Raw genomic sequence first — 21,560 nt, forward strand, 5'->3', positions numbered from 1 at the left:
GCGGTATACAGCTAAACAGTTTTGCTAGCACAAGGACTTTCAGCTACACAATGGAATGTCCCCGTGTACCCTCTAAATCTGCTATGGGGGTTTTCTAGCCTTCTGAAGTAGATTTATGGGGTGCACATGAGAAGAAGACAAGAGAGAAATTCCATTCTACAACTAAAAGTCCTTGTGCTAGTGGAACCGTTTAGCTGGATACCACTCAATTTCTACATATTCTTATGTAGTATTCCCTATTATATACACTGCAGGTTAATCTTCTGATTATATTGCTTTATTTGCTGGGCTACCTTTTAGTGTATTTTTCATCTGTGCTGCTACTGGACTTCTTCAGTATTCTATGCCCTTCTTGATTTAATCCTTTGATTAGGACAATGCATCCTAGTGGTGATTTAACTTACTTTTCATAGCCCTTGAAATGCTATTTAAAACAAATTGCGGCTTGAAACATCTGATGGTATATAATAGCAGCATGATTAACTCTTGTCTGTTCTCATAACTATGTTTATGTTACCCTTTTAGCTGTGTGTTTATATTACCCTAGTAACATGTCCATCATTATGATAGGTGGAACAGACAAAGGGTCAGAGTGAATTCCTGTATATTGCAGGGACATGGGTTTTTTTATGAATGGAGTTGGCTCCTCCACCCTCCTGGTATCAAGAACATAGAGGCATCTCCAATAACAGCACTTTACTGTGTGTGTGTGTTTTTTTTTTTGTGTGTGTGTGTGTGTTTTTAAACTACATTCTAATCTTGATTTTCCTTCAAGGAATTTAGGATGGCACACATTATTTCTCTGTTTTCTTTCCTCTCCCCTCCCTGCCCTTTTTTGCCACCACACACCGCACTGGCTTTTTGTGTGACAGTGAGTGGCAGCAATGCGCCTATAACAAACCAAGTAAAGATGTGTACTCAAGTTGGGGGACAACATTGGAATTAGGGTTAAATCTGTGCTTGCTGAAGTGGGTTATTGTCTCTCCTCCAGAGCTTTCCCAATTGCAGCCCATTTATTTTGTCCTGTAGAGCTAAATGGGAGCCCCGGAAGTGAATTGTAGAGCCTACAAAGAATTAAAAGCTGGAATTCTGTTTGGAAAAAACAAACTCTGGGCCAATTAACTGAAGTAATGGTGCGTGTGTTTGTATAACCTGTTCAGTTTATTCTTCCTTGGGAAAATTTGCTCCCCTCTTTACTCTGATCTTAAGCAAAGCCAAGGCAGTTCATAAAACTGCTGGATGCCATTTGATAATTTTAAAAACAATTTAAAGAAACGCTACAACCATAAGGACTGTTTTGTAATGTCATCCTAGATCTGTGAATAAAAACAGCAGTGAAAACAGACACATTTTCCAGAATTTTAAATATTATGTTTACTGGAGCGGAAGTTCCATAAATTACTGCCAATGAAGTGTGAGTATGTTTCTCCCACTTGTAAATGAGCTTTTATTTCCTACAGTACATATTCTGCTGCCACAATGACTCATCTTATACATGTTTTAGTTTAACTCCAAAAACGTTTTAAATCTTGGCAGTGGTACTGGGATGTTGCACCCTGCTGTAGAAACTTAAAAATTTATAGTCAGTTGCAGCAATAACCAATGTTTGCTGGTGTTGATGTCTCCAGGTTATATAGAGTGATTATGAGAATATTTAAAAGAATTGTGCATTTGTTGTTTTCTGAACAAGACTTGATGTGGTGGTGATTCTGTTCTCTGATCTGTCACAACTGGGCACTTGTTGACTCAGAAAATAAATGAAACAGTATTATCGGTTGCCCTCTCTCATTTATGCTAGATAACTCCTTGCACATGCTTACAGATAATTGGTAAATGGAATGAAAAATGGAATTCTGTATGGGAAAATGTTTAGAAGAGTTGCTACTATGGGACTGACGTAGTTGTGAGACACTTTACAAGTTTTAATATCTCCATGGTGGTCTGTAATGCTGGTGATAGATTTGTTTATGTGTCTACATTCAGTTTTTTTTACAGCTAGCACCTTGATTCTACGCACATTTACTTCTCAGTGTCCCATGGATTAGAGCTATTATAAGCATCTCAGTTTGCTTAGAATTGGAGCCTATAGAAATATCTGCTTGTGTAAGCATATTAATCAATATAGGGCATTTTCTTTCAACTGAAGTTTTTGTTGTTGTTCAACAGGTTTTTCCATTGGGAACGTTGCCAAGTTGTACTTTTTTATTGTTTAACCCAGGACTTAACAACATAGTGGAGCTCAACTTTCCGTCATGGCGTTACCAGCAAACATTTTCTTTCAAATGTTCCTAAGCCTGATGGCATCCCCTGTGTTCATAATCCTTTTGGTAATTTATCTTCTCTGGATATGCTTTCCCTGAGCTGCTAAATGACAACTGCTTTGTGCCATTTTAACCACTATCCTTCCAAACCTTCACTGGTGACACATGAAAGCTCATCTTACTCATCATGCACGATGTTGTAATTTGTATATAAGCACATGTGAATTCATCTCTATACTAGATGACTTCTACCCAGATTAATTTTGACAGTTTTGCAGTCTTTAAGCTCACAAATGCCCCAAGTTTACTGCAACGGAATAGTTCCGGTTTCAGGACCAATACAAACTTTCATTCTGAGACTGCGCAGATTTCGTCAGAAGGCAAAGGAGGCTTCTCGATCCTGTCCATTAGAATCTGGGGAAAATACTAAAAAGTTTTGGGATGCAAAATTGAGAGGTTGGGGAAGCGTTGAACTGCTGTTTAGAACCTGTGATGTATTGAATGAAAGCCAGTAAACTGAAGCTCAGTAGATTATTTATTTATTTCATGTATAAGGTGATAGTTGTGTTGGTAAGTGGTACATTTGACCAGGAAGGTAGGCTCCTACCTGTTCAGGTACATAACCAGCCTGAGGTACTGTTGAATCAAGTATTGCCACTGGCCTATAAAGCAGGTTCTTTCACTGAGCTGCAGTCCTTCCTATGTTGACTCACTTCTCTTCTCCAGCGGTGGTAATGTCATTGTTGTTGTTGTTGTTTAGTTGTTTAGTCGTGTCCAACTCTTCGTGACCCAATGGACCAGAGCAAGACCAGGCACTCCTGTCTTCTACTGCCTCCCGCAGTTTGGTCAGACTCATGCTGGTAGCTTCGAGAACACTGTCCCACCATCTCATCCTCTGTCGTCCCCTTCTCCTTGTGCCCTCCATCTTTCCCAACATCAGGGTCTTTTCCAGGGAGTCTTCTCTTCTCATGAGGTGGCCAAAGTATTGGAGTCTCAGCTTCAGGATCTGTCCTTCCAGTGAGCACTCAGGGCTGATTTCCTTCAGAATGGAGAGGTTTCATCTTCTTGCAGTCCATGGGACTCTCAAGAATCTCCTCCAACAAAGGGAACCTGTAGTGAGGGACAGTAAAGATTGTATTGGCTTTAAAAAATAATAATTCTCTCCCTTCCCTGCTGCCTGCTCTGCCTTTTTATATGATGGTTCTTTGAAGGGACACGGGAGAGGGCTTAATTTTGGCTCCCTTGTGCCGCAACACACACCCTGTATTTGTTACAGTCATCTCTTGGAAGTTAATGTCAGATCTCTATATACTTTATTTTTGTATCTGTTCCTGCAGGGATATGTGCCGTTTTAATGGTAAAGCCAATCATAAAGTTGCAGTCCTTAACTATAAAAGCAGACTAGTTCTATTGTGCTTTGCAATATGTGGTTAAGATGGAAGCTTTAGAGGAAATGGAAGAAGATGCAGAGAGGTTGTTGTTCCAAAGAAAGAACTGGAAATAATCTTGACCGACAGAGAAGGAAGAGAGAGAGCTTGCCCAAATGTATTTTCTGCCCTGGCTTTTTGAAGCAGTGCAGAACCTCCTTTGGAAATTAGGCTTTATCCTTTCAATCCGCACCCAGTTTAAAAGGATGCTGTTAGATATAAAAATCTGGATGAGGATTAAACAGAACTGATTTTATAACATAAATGTGCCTAGGTCTCACTGGATTTAACTACAACTTTGCACTTATTAAACTAAAATGTACTATGTGTTCTGTGCAGGATTTGAGCGTTCTGCATTGCTTAATTGATCATTGCCGATTCAATGATGGTCCAGATGTTGTGATTTTTATCGGCAATTTGTTCTAGCATCTGGATGCCATCAGTATTTTTGAGCACCTATTAGTTTTTATTTCAGAATTGCCAATGAATGGTTGGTTTTGTATACTAATAACTCAATTCAATGAGTTTAACAGGCTTCTAACTAGACAGAGTCAATTTATTTATATACCACATATTCCCAAAAATTCATCTTTGCGCAAAGCACTTCACATAGAAAATAGTATTACTACTGTAGTACAATAACAGTACATAATGCCCTTAGTACACACACAAATAAACAGAGATAAAAATTTAAGGGAGTATGAAGCCCACCAATGGGTCAAATAAAATATCAAATAACTTCCTGTTCAAAAGCAGCCCCATACCTGATGACATTAGTGTCTGACAAGCATCCTCCCCTCCTGTCGTTTATGCCTCAAAAGGTTAGAAAGTCTACCCAGAGTTCTTCTGCAAGCGGCTCCCTTATGGAGGCTCTCAGGGCTAAGCAGGTGGAAACAGCCATCCTCTCCAATGGCAAATACAGTGCATGTGTCTCTGAATTATCTAGCTTGTATCTAGTCTCATCGTGCTCACGATCCCATAATCAGTCAAAAATTAAAGAGCCATCCGATAAGCAATGGCTGGATCTTTGCGTAGAAACGATAATAATTTTGGCCCGGTATATATAGTTAATGGGTGGTGTTGGTCCTTATATGGAGGAGCAGTCAGTGTTCGCCCAGCCAGCACACACCTAAAGTAACGCTTTGTGTGGATATCTGTATGTGTGGATATCTTCACGTATGTATACAAAAGAGCCTGATTTGCGCACTGTGTCCCATTTTTGAGTAGGAAGAACCATTCAAATCCAACAACTGTTTGTGGGCCTCCCTGTGAAGTGACTCTGACTCTCAATACTTTAGTGTTCATAGGGAAGAAGGATGCACCAAGTAAAAGATGAGCGCTTTCCAGTGTCTGAGCTCGATCAAAGAAATAGCCAGATCTTGGTTAAACCCCCCTGCATTAAGGCCAGGAGAACAACAAGTATGAATAAAGGTACATATTATAGGACAGGAACACTCTCAACAGAAAAAGATTGCAGTAAAGTGCCAGTTTGGTGCATGAAGCAACTGAGACCTGGGATCACATAGCAGGTTCATTTAGGGTCAGCTTTGGTAGGGCAGGTGTTAAGCATGTATCAGATACCAACATCGTACTGTGGTGGTGTCAGAGAGTGTAGGCAGCAATTGAATTGGATGCCATCAGGTATCAACTAGGAAAGAGTGATTTGATGTCTGTTGGCATCAAGTTTTCGTGGGGTTTTCTCTTTAGGTTTGGTAATATTGGAGACCCGCAGGATTTGAGAGAAAGAGTGTGTGTGTGTGTGTGTGTGTGTGTGTGTGTGTGTTTTCAGTATGCAAAAACAGTATGTGAGTGGTGCTTTGCTAAAAGACTTTTAAAATCATCTCAATAATACCCTGCATTCATTGCACGTTATCCTTATTTTTCTTCAAAATTTTGCATATACTTTGAATTAAGATTTTGTATTTCACTTTCCCCAGCAAAAGAAACAGTTCTACACAATAGTAGGTTTTACTTGCTGCAAAAGCTGATTCAAGCAACCCTTTTCTCTCTTTCTTTCTTTCTTTCTTTCTTTCTTTCTTTCTTTCTTTCTTTCTTTTCCTGAATTACAAATGCTGTATCTTGCTTCATTTCCTAGCTTCTGGCTACCTTGAAACACAGATTCACACCCCCACACACACACACATACACTGCATCCATCCCCTCTTGTGGGTTCTCTGAATTTCATGTGGGTCATATAATGTGGGAGTTGAAGGAAAGAAGCTGGAGGAAAACAAATACAACTGCCTCTTGGGTGGAAGAATCCAGGATAGTACACACAGTCCAGGGATTCCTTACCCAGCCATCAGGGAAGGGGGGGTAGGAATGACAGAAATGTATCACCACAATAACAGATTGTGTGGCGGAAAGGAAAGGTCACAGTGTGTCTAACTAGGAACTGAAATCTCTAATTTAATCTTTCTAGGTTTATCTTTCAAGAGCGCATTCAGCCAAAAATATGCATTGGAGATCTGCTTATTCTTTTTTGAGCACTAGACTTCAATTCTTTGGCAAGCTGAACGTCTGAGGCATCAGGGAATGCAAGGGGGAATATTTCATATAGAGGCTCTTGGTTGAATTAAATATAGAAAAAAACAAATGACACTAGAATAGTTAGCATGCAGATTTTTAAAAAAAATATATATCTGGCAAACAGAGATGCCCACACTAAAGATTAGAGATTACAAATACCTAAAATCTCACAATAAAGAGGAATCAATTTTCAAACATAGTTGGACAAAGTGTCAGGAACAGCCTTGCCCTGTGAGTTAATTGACCTTGTATCAACATGGAGACCTGAAAGGCGTTGCTCTGGTTAGAATTCTGCCCCCCCCCGTAAGCCTCTTGCATGTATAGCATTCTAATTTTAACATGATGTGTTAGTTTTGAAATTTATTTATCCATGGCTTCTAGCCCTTTTATTGGAAACAATAGGGGAAAATGTGGCTTTGCTAAAATTAGTAGGATTGTTTTATGTGTAGCTTAATACATAACTAAAAGGGATGCGGGTGGTGCTGTGGTCTAAACCACAGAGCCTAGGGCTTGCCAATCAGAAGGTCGGCAGTACAAATCCCCACAACAGGGTGAGCTCCCATTGTTTGGTCCCAGCTCCTGCCCACCTAGCAATTCGAAAACACGTCAAAGTGCAAGTAGATAAATAGGTACCGCTGTGGCGGGAAGAAAAAGGGTGTTTCCGTGTGCTGCTCTGGTTCGCCAGAAGCGGCTTAGTCATGCTGGCCACATGACCCGGAAGCTGTACTTTGGCTCCCTTGGCCAATAAAGCGAGATGAGCGCTGCAACCCCAGAGCCAGCCACGACTGGACCTAACGGTCAGGGGTACTTTTACCTTTACCTAATACATAGTTAGTTAAATAATCTATGATCAAACTATATTGGTCCATAATGAAAAATACTTTCGTAACATGAGTATTTGGTGGTCGTTGTTTTCATTTAGAAGTCTACATTGATATTTCACTTATGTCGTTCCCTACAAATAGACCTATTGTAGTAGATATACTGTGTGGCAGTAATGGGGAATCTTTTTAAGGTTCACATTTGCATTGGGGTAATCGGTTGGGAGCTTATTCATAACAGCAGATTTTGAAATTTGTTGGGTGCTAGAACAGTGAATGTGTTTAAAGAAGCAATATTTGGTTCAGCTTAAATCACATCGCATTCCTTTTTTAAAAATCATGACGAGAGAGTTGAATTGGATTTCTTTAAATGCATGCTTGGGATTCCTATCAGCCCATTTGTTGGGCATACTCAGCATCTTCAGCTTAGGCAAAAAAATAAAAATACTGCATTCATTCAGTGGTTCATTTTGCAGCCAACGACCACAGATGATATTACAGCTGAGATGTTTTATGACGGACATAGCCACATTGTGGAACTTGATTTTGGCAAAAGAAGACTTCTTACCAATTCTAGAGGTAAAAGGAAACATAAAGGGCCTCATGAGGAATATTAACTTGCCAAGAGTAGTATTTCCAGCTCATTTAATTGTTGGAAGAAGTGGCATTGCTTATAATTTCTATTCACTCACAAGTTCACTTTAGATTAATCTTGTTAGGGTTGTGGTTGTTGTTATGAGATGACAGTGGGGAAAAGAGGTCTTCCATTCTGATCAAAAGACTGGCATCTGATTTATTTATTTAACACCCCCCCCCCAGCAAAGGAACCCACGTGGGTGCCTCTCTCAGCACGTAGGTCCAAGGAAAGACCGATCTCATTACTAACTTGCTGTAAACTATCTATGCGTGCTGCGGCGTACTTTGGAAATGTATGTAGCCTGTGTCGTCTTATACTCTGCAGACTGTATCTGCCCCAACCTCTCCCGCTTTCCCCAGCTTCATTACACTGCAACATCATTCTGCAAAGCAAGCAGGTGCTTGTTGAACATGGATGGAGCTGCGCTGGAAGAATGTTGATGGACACTCAGATTTCCAGCCACGCAGGGAGGTGTACATAAAATGGCCAGTTTCCAAGAAGTCTCATACCTCTGTTGTAATCCAAACTTCTCTGGCAGCGATGGTCATGGTGAAGTGTCAAAACAACATATTTCTGTTTTATTTTCATTGCGACACGGACACCTGAAGCCTTCAAACGTGTGACTTAGTCATGCAAATGTGGATGAACCAGTCTTTTTAGCCAATGTGAAGGGGAATCTCTTGGTAGAAACACCTTTAATAAAAAGAAAAGGCATTCATGAAATAGTTTCAAGCACTCAACATTTTTACTTCAACGTATTTAGATCTGTGGTATATAGAAATACATAGGTATATATGCTGTATGTGGAATTTAATATTTGCCATGTGTAAATTCATAATTTGTATCCTGGAGAGACACTTCACCGATTTGATATTTGATCATATTTGGCTAATAAGAGCATTAACTCCCATGTTTAATAATAATAATAATAATAATATTTATACCCTAGCCCATCAGTGTACGGTGATGCACTATACACAGTAGAGGATCATAGAAGACCACTTACTATTAAAAACAAATGCTATTTAGCATATTAATTGTTTATTTTATCACCAGTTCCTTCAGAAACAGATTTAGGTTTGTGGATTTTCTTTGTGCATGAGACTTACACAGTCTTTCTTCAATTCTGTGTATTTATCACATGCCAAAATAAACTGCAAATGTTTATTGCCATGTTGGGAGAGTGGCAATGACGTAGGTTACTATTTAGCTACTAGCGGAGCTGCTCAGTATCCAAAAAGTTTAAGAGGCAGTCATTAGAATGTGACTGCTGTTTTGATGGCTCTTCTGACTGTTGTCACATTGAAAGGATTTATCCCAAATGTAGATAATGAAGTATTTCTTTGTGCTTGTGGTGACAGACTAATGCTCCTCCACCTTATAAGCTATTGGTGAGCTTTATTCGAAACCTTTTGCCATAGCCAGGGAGATCATTACATGCTGTTCTTCTGTTAACAAATGTTTGCACAAAGTTGAAAATATTACCACAGTGACAAAACAGCCTGAACACTGGACATATCAAGCTCAGGTTAAGAAAATAAATCCCAGCTATTTCACTTGAAGAGCAAAGTCTCCATTGTAATCAGCAAAGCTTAATAGTGTTCTGTGTTACAACATGGTAAGAGAGGACAAAAAATGTTTGAGGTAAATTAGATCATAGTTCAGTCTTTGAGGTAACAGCAGCGCTGTAAAAGTTACTATTATTACCAAACCCTGTTTGTTTCTGTGGCTTCTAGTTAGTCGTGTTTTCTGTCCCTGGTCAAAGTTACCAATGAATGGGAATAATTTCATTTTTTATTTAATTTACTCATTGTTATGTATTTTATTTTATTTTATTTACTTTATTTTACTTTATTTTAATTTACTTCATGATTTTAGTTCTGTACGCATTTAGTTTAATTTCCGTTATGTTCAGTGCGACTTTCATGCACATTTCTCTGCAGGCTAAGAGCCCTTGACTAGTAATGGAATTCTAAAATTGCATTCCTTTTCTGCGTAATGATGCTGTGTTGGTGGTGATAAATGGATTTCTAATTTTGATTCCTTTTGTATTCTGCATGTTGTTTTGCTGCATTTCCGTGTTTCTGGCCCAGTAGCTCCTGGTAGTGGTGGGGCAGAGGGCATTAAAGCAGTGATTATGGTACAGCATTTACAGCAAGAAGCTTTAACAGAGCCGTAAGCTTCTCCTCAGTCTGTCGGAAAGAGAGATTTTACTAAACCAAAATGCAAAACGCTATGTATGTTTAATTACTAGATGGGAAGCAAATGCAACATCTGGCAAGAACTTCAGTTTAAATCACTTTTACTGTTTTGGACAACAGAAATAGTACTTAAAAGAAGATAACATGCACTAAGGGTTTGTCATCTACTGGGAATTGTAGCTGCAGTTGCCAAAAAAAATAGTAGTATAAATCTTCCTCTTATTTCTGTATTCACTTACATGGAATATTGCTACAGGAGCCACAGTACAAACTCCAGTTACACTGGGAAACAATTCTTACGCTAAATGAGATTGTATGGCCAAGCAAATGGCTTATTTGGACAATAGAAGCTGATATCTAAGAGCAGGTTACTGGGCTAAAGTTCATTGCAGGATTTGGGGGGGGGGGTCAACTTTAGGTTACCTAATGCCCTTAAAATGGATTTATGTGGATATTCCATTAGTTGGTTGATTCAGCACTTCTCAAACTAGATTAAAGTTGCACATTCTGCTGCAAGAGATTCCCAGTTTTCTGTTTTATTTATTTAGAGCATTTGTACTCCGCTCGCCAGACAAAAAAGGCCCCCATTGCAGATTACATGAAATCAAAACAAGACACTCCCTATGCTCAGGCTTACATTCATTCAAACAAACATTATTTATATCCCACCCATCTGGCTGGGTTTCCCCAGCCACTCTGAGCGGCTTACAGCGTATATAAAACATAGTAAAACATCAGACATTAAAAACCTCCTGATACAGAATGTCTTCTAAAAATTATGTAGTTCCTTATCTCCTTGACATCTGAAGGGAAGGCGTTCCACAAAAGGGAAAAGGAACAGTGAGAGGAGAAGAAAATAAAACTCAAAACTCAGACGCCAATTTCTAGACAGTTGTTCCCATATTGACTGGCCGGCATAGTTCAGAGACAGAAGGTTCCTGATAGAGCTGGCCTATCACAGCCGAGCCAGTAGAGTGAGCTCTGCTTCTCAGCTCTCAATTCAAAATTGATTATTTCTTCACTTTGTTATTTGTCTAGAAAATGTTTTCCAATTAGCCTTAACACTCCAGAGTATTTCCATCATCACAGATGACTAAAGCATGTTTTAAATATATCTATTATATATCCTACTTTGAGGTTATCATTTCTGAATGAAGCCCATTTAGCAAGGACGTGCTTTTGATGGATATATAACTGAGAAGCTATGAAAGGCTGTGGTTTTCCCAGTAAGTGTATTCTACATGCACAAATTCTGGGCTGCAAGTATGTGTAAAGGATACATGTGAATCTATGAACATTATTTTCATACAGTTTTCTTCCACCCAGGAAAAATTGTGAAAGTGATGTTTTGCACAGTACTTGATAGCCCAGGTTTTGAGCACCTCTTTTGAAGCACTAAAAGCCCTTTTTTATTTGGATGGCAATCTTTGCCTGGGGTTTTAAACTGTAGAAAGGTGGAGTTCTTTATCTCTTAATCTGGTTTTGCATTGGATTATGGGGGTGTGGGAGAAAGATTAGGAAGATGGTTCCTGTTTCTAAATGTAATTAATTTTATTGCATTTAAACAATCCAGTCATGAAATATGCTAGAAAATATTTAATTAAGAATTGGCAGTTCTAGACAGAACTTTTGCAGTTTCCAGAGAACACAAAGAGGGGAGACAAAAAGCCTAATTTTTTCTTGGACTGAGAACCCCAAGTTTAGGAAAATCAAGTATTTTAAACTGTGTTAGCTGTACCTATGGCAACCTTCTAATAGACGTCTCACTCAGCAGATCTCAAAGTGGATGGTACCTCCCCCCAGGGGCCAATGGGATTACTTTGGGGGCACTAAGAGGCAAAGGCAGGGGTCAGCAACCTTTTTCAGCCATGGGCCGGTCCACTGCTGTCCCTTAGACCATGTGGTGGGCCAGACTATATTTTGGAAAAAAATATGAACGAATTCCCATGTCCCACAAATAACCCAGAGATGCATTTTAAATAAAAGGACACATTCTACTCTTGTAAAAACACACTGATTCCCAGGCCGTTTGTGGGCCGAATTGAGAAGGCAATTGGGCTGGATCCAGCCTTAGGTTGCCTACCCCTGGGCAAGGGAGTAGCAGGGGTCCCTGAAGGTGGACCCCTCTGAGCATGTGGCTTGCTTATTTACAATCGACCAGGCTAGAGTCTGTCTGAGCCAGAAGAGAAAGATGGGATACAGTATGATGATCTGTAAGTTTTTTGTGACAGTTTGGATATGCTACATAAAGATATGGCTGAGCAATCAGAGGGTTTTTTATGGTAATTCCAGATTGGGTGACAAATCTATTTTCAGATGCCGAGGAAATTGAGGTAGGAGAGGGAGAACTAACTGAGCTACAAAAAGACAATGATCTGAAGTCAAAGTTTATGAAATCGTACCAGGAGTTTTGGTTACAGGAGCAATTTCTTATCTCTATCCTGCACTATGGAAAGTGATTAAGAAGCTCCTTATTGTGTTCCCAATATCATATTTGATGGAATGTGCTTTTAGTGTGGTCATCCAACTTTTCTCCATGCAAAGAAATCGACTACAGGGTGGCTAAACATTGCAATTTAAAACTCCTGCAAAGTGACTTTAAACCAGACATTGGGAAACTGGTATCATTTCATCAAGCCCATCCATCGCTTTCAGAAGTTACTGAAAAGTGAAGTAGTTACTAAATGCAGTATCTAAGATGCTTGCCAAATGACTATCAGACTTTGAAAAGCTGGTATCACTGGATCATGTTAATCCATTTTGTTGAATTAATTAAACTAAATGGTTTTAATTGGATTTTGAATTAATGTGAAATTAATTGTCTTTAGTGGTTCATGCAAACTGCTGTTCTGAATAATGCTTTTTATAGGGCAGGGTAGAGGTCACTACCCTGTGCCTGGAGACAAGACAGTCAGGCCATGTATACACAGCAATGGCCAGAGGAGGAATGACCACTGGGAGGAGCGCAGAGAGAAGAAACACCATGGCGCATCTGCACCAGTGAAACTGGATGCCATCATCTGCCCCAGCTGCAGTAAAACATGTCTCTCCCATTTTGTTCTCTGCAGCCACAGCAGGCGCTGTAACTCTCCAACAGTTTGACTTTACCCCTCAGTGGTGCACTTTTCCATGGTCTCTTTGCAGCAAAACCATATCATCATAATATTAAGGATATAAATTGTTTGCTGTCTAATTGACTTTGCTGAGCTTCTTGACTGTTTTGCATTTTATTTCCTTGGGTGTTTTCAGGTACAGACAACTGCAGATCAGCACAGAAAGCAAAGTAGCCGAACTTTTCCATCAGAATAAACTGAAGTTGTTTGAAAGCGAACGTCTACAGCTGATGCAAGAAGAAACCTCCAAGAACCTTTCACAGTGTCAGCTGGAATGTGAAAAATATCAGCGAAAACTAGAGGTACGTAAGAAAAGCTTCCATAAGCTGTTTCAGTGTGGGCAGGTCCTATGGCGTGGCTCCTCATCGCCATTGCCCTGCTTCCATCAGAGTGGTGATTGGCTGGTAAGGAACTGAATCATTGCAATTTGGGGCTAAAGAGCAACTGCTTGTAGCTCATGAAACAATCGAAAGAGGAACAGTAGGACTGCATTTGCTTAAGGCAAGTATTGATCATAATCGTGCCATGCTGTTGTTGAAACTACAGTGGTGCCTCGCAAGACGAAAAAAATCCATTCTGTGATTCTCTTCGTCTAGCGGTTTTTTCGTCTTGCGAAGCAAGCCCATTGACGGATTAGCGCTATTAGCGGCTTTTAGCGGCTTTTAGTGGCTTATCTGCTGATCGGATCAGCTGATAAGCGGCTTAGCGGCTTAGAAAAAGGGGGGGAGGGGGAAAAACCAGCAGGAACTCGCAAGACATTGTCGTCTTGCAAAGCAAGCCCATAGGAAATTCGTTTTGCGAAGCACCTCCAAAATGGAAAACTCTTTCGTCTAGCGAGTTTTCCGTCTTGCGAGGCATTCGTCTTGCGGGGCACCACTGTATTCTAAGCAAATAAAGACTAATTATTTTGTCAGTAGACATTAAAAGCTCATTTTGGAGAAGAGGGCAGCTGTGTTCTGTTGACTTTACAGGTGGCAATACTTATTCTTAGAACATCTGTTTTTCCCAGCATAGTATATTGGCAGAAAGGAGACAAGTAGAACCTGCAAACAAGATTTTCCTGTTCAGTGTTCTAGCCAGTTAGCCATCATTCTCCTAACAGTTATATAAATAAATTATCACATATTTCTAATGTCTAATAGTACATTTTAGATGGTTAATAATTTTAATATTTTTGCCTTCATTTGCATATCTAAGCCTATATGCTAGGAGTCACTAACATTTCTGGGCCAGTGGGCACATTTAGAATTTTAAGGAAGGGCCATTGGTGCCAATCACAGAATAGCTGTTATGGTGGCATGTTACAGTGGTACCTCTGGTTAAGTACTTAATTTGTTCCGGAGGTCTGTTCTTAACCTGAAACTGTTCTTAACCTGAAGCACCACTTTAGCTAATGGGGCCTCCTGCTGCTGCCGCGCCGCCAGAGCACGATTTCTGTTCTTATCCTGAAGCAAAGTTCTTAACCTGAAGCACTATTTCTGGGTTAGCAGAGTCTGTAACCTGAAGCGTATGTAACCTGAAGCTTCTGTAACCCGAGGTACCACTGTATATCACAAATTGGGGCACAGCATAACTTGAAATGGTTGCTGTGGGGGCATGATAAAAACACAAAATGGATATTTACTGAGACCTGTTGTGGGTACCAAAGGAAGTTCATTGTTTGTTACCCCTGCTATATATCTTCTGGAAGCATTGTAAAGCTTTCTTGTTTGGACTGAACTTTCTTGTTTAGGACCCAGGGTTAAGCAAGTATGGATAATTTTTTTATTTTTATGTTTTTTATTTACGTACATTTAATTGGGTCTTACCTTTTGGTATTACTAATTTGTTAAGTGGTTAATCACACGGGACCTTTAAAGAGCTGTGATAGACATGGCAATAAACTTTTTTTTTAATAATGTATGCTGTTTTCACACTTGCATGCATTTGCTTCAAGCACAGCTGCGTTGTGAGTTGTTAGCCCCCCCCCATTTTAAAATAAGTTTTTCTCTTCAAATAAAACTATATCTTTTCTTCTACGGCACTTGTTTTCTTTCAGTGTAATAGCTCAGATTTTTGCACAAACAGGAGACAAGATTCAAACCCCCTCCCCCACAAAAAATAATAATTCTATTAATTCCACCCACCTGGTACCTCAAGCTACCTTTCTCTGACTTTCAGTAGCAGCTTCTTGGAGGACTGCAGAAGGAAGCAGGAGATGGTCACCTGAAAAGGGAGGTTGTTAAGAGACCCCTGCAATTCCCAGAATTCTCTGAGAAGAGTGATCGATTGTTAAACCACAGGGGTGGGCAAAGGGCGTCTCTAACATTTCTCAGCACTCTCAACAAACTACAGCTCCTGGGGGTCTTTGGGGGGGAATTCATGACTATTTAAAGTGATACGATACTACTTTAAATTTGTACAGATGGGAGCCTTGCTTTTTGGCATGTCTTTCTATATACCTGTTTCCATGTGGCATAGAATCTGAAGTTTGTACCCCAAAGCAAAGATAGCCAACTATTTATTTCTGACACACTAGAGTGCCAACAACCATAGATATTAATTTAGGGCAGTGTTTTTCAACCACTGTTCCGTGGCACACTAGTGTGCCGCGAGATGTTGCCTGGTGTGCCGTGGGGAAAATTGAAAAATTCGAAAGATAAAAAAGGCAAATTTTCGCCCACTAGGCGGGCACCGGACTGTGTCCACCCTATTTTCCATCCATCCTGGGTGGGGATCAGATTGGATGGGATCGGATGAGAGCGGACAGGCGGTCCGCTCTCATCCGATTCCCCATAGAGAGCAGCGGGGCTCTGACATCTCCCTCTCCGCACACAGTGGTGGTGTGCCTCGTGATTTTTTTCATGAAACAAGTGTGCCTTTGCCCAAAAAAGGTTGAAAAACACTGATTTAGGGATTCAGCAAAGACTACCAAAGGTTGGATTCCTTTTGTAACTGAAACATGTTTAATGATTTGGGATTTGAGAATCACGATACAAATCTGTACGTAGTACTGCTTTTAATAGAGCGTATTGGATTCTTATCTTAATTATAAGTTAAATAGCAATTGAACTGTGTGCAACTCATTATTTTTTAACTGTTTGGGCTTTTGTCTCCATCATAAATAATTTATAGCCTTCTGTTAATTAACTTTCATTTTAATTTTCATATAGGTTTTAACCAAAGAATTTTATAATCTTCAAGCACTGAGCGAGAAACGGATTTCAGAACTTCAGGCACAAAACTCTGAGTACCAGGCAAGGCTTGACACGTATGAAAAGCTGGAAAAAGAACTTGATGAGATAATCATGCAAAGTGCAGAACGTAAGTTCTTTTAATTTGCCCTGTTCTTCCTGTAGTGTACTGTGTTGGAATATTTTTATAATCTGATCGCTGTTAATGAGATCTGGAACATTTTAAATCCCAGGAATTTTTAGTAGATATTGAACATGCAGCAGTGTAATATTTAACATCAAATACATATTTTATTGTGCTTTAATTGGCAGTGAGAATATTTATTTAATTTTGATTATCTCCTTAAATTACTTTATAGTAAATACTTTTTACTGGCTCAGATTCCCCCGGGGACATGCATGTCAGATCTATGTGCAGATGTTTTTGGTTTGTTTTTCTTTCCTGTCATATTTGCCTGGCAGATTTTGCACAAAGGCCGTTGAAGAGAAAAACAGGGAGAAGCACCCCATTGCACATCTCTTTAGTTCTAATATGTCACAACAATTCGCCATGATCAATCAAAGGTGATGATGGGGGGGGCGAGGAGAATTTCTTTTTTATACATGATTTTTTATTGGATTTTTGATAATTTTATACATATAAAACATAACCATTTCAAACATTAAAATACAAGGTTCTTTTGAACCTTCGGACCTCCTTTCGCTCTCTCCATGGGTTCCATGTTTAAGTTTAAATTTGCTGCATCTTTTACAATTACCCATCTATTATATAACCATAATGACCATAAATAATTCCGTATTACAAGTGTCATTACATCCCTGCCAAAGATTTTAACTGTTTACAGTGGTCTTTTAAATAAATTACAAATTTACTCCAGTCTTTAGAAAATACTTGATCTTCCCGGTTTCGGATCTTCCCCATCAGTTTTGCCATCTCCACATACTCTATCAGTTTCATCTGTCATCCTTCTTTTGTTGGTATTTGTCCTTCCTTCCATCTCTGGGCTAGCAGCATTCTCAATTTTAGTATATGTGCTGCCGAAGCGAGCACGGGCTAGTAGCAATCTCGCCGTTTTTGAATACATTAAAAGTCTTTTATCTTCTCTTGGAAACTCTTCACCTAATGTACCTAGTAAGGCGACTTCTGGTTTTTTAACAAATGCATATTTGAACATTTTCTTTAGTTCATTATATATTCATTTTAGAATGAATCTTGTCCTCTGTCATCCCCTTCTCCTTGTGCCCTCCATCTTTCCCAATATCAGGGTCTTTTCCAGGGCGTCTTCTCTTCTCATGAGGTGGCCAAAGTATTGGAGCCTCAGCTTCAGGATCTGTCCTTCCAGTGAGCATATATTGTCCCAAATCAAAGTACGTTTAGACTGCTCACTGTATCCCCCCTTTTACCAGAGAGAGATTCTTCTCTGTACACCAGGGCTGCACACCAACATACCCCATCATTTCAGAAAAGCCCCAGTTATTTTTGTCCAGTTTTTCTTTAAAAAAGGTAAAGACCGTTAGGTCCATTCTCAGACGACTCTGGGGTTGCAGTGCTCATCTCACTTTATTGGCCCAGGGAGCCGGCGTACAGCTTCCGGGTCATGTGGCCAGCATGACTAAGCCGCTTCTGGCAAACCAGAGCAGCGCACGGATACGCCATTTACCTTCCCGCCGGAGAGGTACCTATTTTTCTACTTGCACTTTGACGTGCTTTCAAACTGCTAGGTTGGCAGGAGCAGGGACCATGCAACGGGAGCTCACCCCATCGCAGGGATTCGAACTGCCGACCTTCTGATCGGCAAGCCCAAGAGGCTCAGTGGTTTAGACCACAGCACCATCCGCATCCCAGTTTTTCTTTAAAGGTAAAGGTACCCCTGCCCGTACGGGCCAGTCGTGTCCGACTCTGGGGTTGTGCGCCCATCTCGCTTAAGAGGCCGGGGGCCAGTGCTGTCCGAAGACACTTCCGGGTCACGTGGCCAGCGTGACAAGCTGCATCTGGCGAGCCAGCGCAGCACACGGAAATACCGTTTACCTTCCCGCTAGTAAGCGGTCCCTATTTATCTACTTGCACCCGGGGGTGCTATCGAACTGCTAGGTTGGCAGGCGCTGGGACCGAGCAACGGGAGCTCACCCCGCCGCGGGGATTCGAACCGCCGACCTGACGATCAGCAAGTCCTAGGCGCTGAGGTTTTACCCACAGCGCCACCCGCGTCCCTAGTTTTTCTTTAGCTGCTGTTTATTCTTCTGCTAAAGTGACTGTTTTGGAAAGTGTTTTAGTATTTATTTGTTGTGCTGGATGTTTGTTGTTTTTATTAATGATTTTATGGCTGTAGTTATACTTTGTTACATTTCCTGTGTAAGCTGTTCTGAGAGACTGTTTGCTTTTAAAGGTGGCCTAGGATCCAGACCAAGGAAATAAATGGTTTATTAGTTATGTATTGTATTGTAGCAGCTCTGGTCCAAAGATGATTTTGACTTTGCATTATCAAGTAGAAAACTTTAGATAGAACTCTTCAACATAATGTAAATGTGAATTACAGTGGTGCCCCGCAAGACGAATGCCTCGCAAGACGGAAAACCCGCTAGACGAAAGGGTTTTCCGTTTTGGAGGTGCTTCGCAAAACGAATTTCCTATGGGCTTGCTTCGCAAGACGAAAATGTCTTGCGAGTTCTTGCGGTTTTTTTTCCCTTTCCCCCCCTTTTTCTAAGCCGCTAAGCCGCTTATCAACTGATCCGATAAGCCGCTAATAGTGCTAATAGCGCTAATCCGCTAATCCGTCAATGGGCTTGCTTAAAACCACTAGACGAAGAGAATCACAGAACAGATTCTTTTCGTCTTGCGAGGCACCACTGTATCCACTTTCTTGTTAATAAGTTTAGAATGCAAAGATAATTCATTTGTTTCTTAACAGTCATAACAATAAATCAATCAGACATTGAACACATGGATCATCCAGTTAGTAACAAAACGCTTAGACTTTCTGGAATGTCTTTCCAGTTTCCGTACTCTGATATTCGTACTAGCGTATACCCATCCTTCATTCTTGTCCAGAGATATTTGTAATATTATAAGAAAAACTTCAGGTGTGAGACCCTAATTTTTGTGTGTAAGAAAACACTTTAAGAAGAAAATTTACTGAGGGAATATATCAGTGGCCTTTTGACAAGAGAAAAAAATAGAATAAGCAGCATATATCACAAGTTCAAGTTTTTGCAAGATGGACTATCTACTCTTTCTTATCGTCATTATTAATAACACTAAAACATACACTTTGCATGATGACTGTACAATAGTTGTCTTGTGGTTTTAAAGCATACCAATTTAATCCAGAGAAATATGCAGCAACAGCAATGTGTGCAACCTAATTTCTCTCTCTCCTTACAATCTTCTATTTGTTGTCTATACTTGGCAAGATCAGACTCTGCCAAGCAAGCTTGGCATTTGTTTTGATAATATAATAGCTCACATTTCAGTAGTATGTGTGCGAACAAGTCTTACTATAATGCTGATGTATATGTACTATTTTAATTGAAAATACTCAGAAATATCACTTTGGTATGTTTAAGATCCATGTTGCTATATTTTCTGTTGTCAAAAGGCCTATTGATAGAAGCTGCATGTATGTTTTTATAGTGTTCGCTAGAGCTTGCAGAGAATATATATATATATATATATATATATATATATATGCATTCAGATTTGAGAGACTGTTGCCAAAAATATTTTGTCCTGTACATTTTGTGCTCGTAATTATTCCCCTTACCATGTATAATTATGCTGTTGCATATGCTGCCAGGAAAAAGAACACTCACTTCCAGAGCTGAAGAGTGCTTGTTTTCTCCTTTATATCTTAGAACAGGGCGGGAGATATTATTAATGTATTTCACGAATGAATGGCTCTTTAAAGGGAACCAACACTAACAGTCTTCAGAAATGACACATTGATATTGCTGGGAGACGTAAACATTCAGCCTGCTGTCTTTATCATTTGCCCACTATTGCAAAGGGCATGATACTGCTCAACTCTTTTGGGAGGCCAGGGTGTAGAAGTTGTGCACATGAAATAAAGCTGGCCTGGCCTATTCCATGTCTCCCTTACCAACTGAGATTGGCTTTGAGGACAATGCACACATCTTTTTCAGTACATGTACCAAACAACCTCCCCACATTCATCCAGTGCTTTACCAACTGCACTGGCTCCCGGTGGAGTACAGGGTCACGTTTAAAGTGCTGGTTTTGACCTTTAAAGCCCTATGCGGCCTAGGACCCATGTACCTACAGGACCGCCTCTCCTGGTATGCCACGCGGAGGACCTTAAGGTCCACAAATGACAACACTTTGGAAGTCGCAAGGAGGTTAGATTGGTCTCAACTAGGGCCAGGGCCTTTTCAGTACTGGCCCCGACTTGGTGGAACGCTCTGTCACAAGAGACTAAGGCCCTGCAGGACTTGACATCTTTCCGCAGGGCCTGCAAGACAGAGTTGTTCTGCCTGGCCTTTGGTTTGGACTCAGTCTGACCCTTATGTTTCCCTCCCCTTATGGTTTTGATCTATGGGCTACTATTAAAATGAGGCTGCATTTTAAATTGTATTTCAACCTGCATTTTAAATTGGTTCCTGCCCCCCATTAAGTTTTTATTGTAATTTTACTGGTGTTAGCCGCCCTGAGCCCGACTTTGGCCGGGGAGGGCGGGGTATAAATAAAAAAATATTTTTATTATTATAATTTCCCAACTTCCTTTCGTACCCAAAGCCTGGTATATTGCTGCAAGCATAGCTCGTCTATCCCACTCTGTCCTCCATGTTTTTGGTGTAATTCTTGAAGTTCTTTTGATTCTGTGAAATTGTTTACCAAAATATTTACCAATATTTACCAATATTAAATCAATATTTAAATCAATATTTAAATCAATATTTACCAATATTTACCAATATTAAATCAATATTTACCAAACAGTACCAATTGGATAAGGGACACAGGTGGCACTGTGGTCCAAACCATTGAACCTATGGCAGCCGATCAGAAGTTTGGCAGTTAGAATCCCCGCGATGGAGTGAGCTCCCATTGCTCGGTCCCAACTCCTGTCAACCTAGCAGTTCGAAAGCACGTCAAAGTGCAAGTAGATAAATAGGTACCGCTCTGGCAGGAAGGTAAACGGCATTTCCGTGTGCTGCTCTGGTTCGCCAGAAGCAGCTTAGTCATGCTGGCCACATGACCCGGAAGCTGTCTGTGGACAAACACCAGCTCCCTTGGCCAGTAAAGCGAGATGAGCACGCAACCCCAGAGTCGTCCGCAACTGGACCTAACGGTCAGGGGTACCTTTACCTTTACCAATTGGATAATTGGCTTTTTGTTTAATTTAAAGCATTTTGAATCCACTCCTTAGCAAAAAAGGCTCTT

General features: G+C 40.3%; 1 protein-coding gene across 1 annotated transcript in view; it reads left to right on the forward strand.

The window, feature by feature from the left end:
- PIBF1 (progesterone immunomodulatory binding factor 1) overlaps positions 1–21,560 on the forward strand; it is a 91,970-nt gene that overhangs the window by 29,481 nt on the left and 40,929 nt on the right. Inside the window, exons 11-12 of the mRNA XM_081198372.1 lie at positions 13,126–13,291; positions 16,142–16,292. Of these exons, the coding sequence (XP_081054498.1) occupies positions 13,126–13,291; positions 16,142–16,292 (317 nt within the window). The remainder of the gene's footprint in view (positions 1–13,125; positions 13,292–16,141; positions 16,293–21,560) is intronic.

Source organism: Podarcis bocagei (assembly GCF_964188305.1).
Source record: "Podarcis bocagei genome assembly, chromosome: 6".
NCBI classification, from domain to species: domain Eukaryota; kingdom Metazoa; phylum Chordata; class Lepidosauria; order Squamata; family Lacertidae; genus Podarcis; species Podarcis bocagei.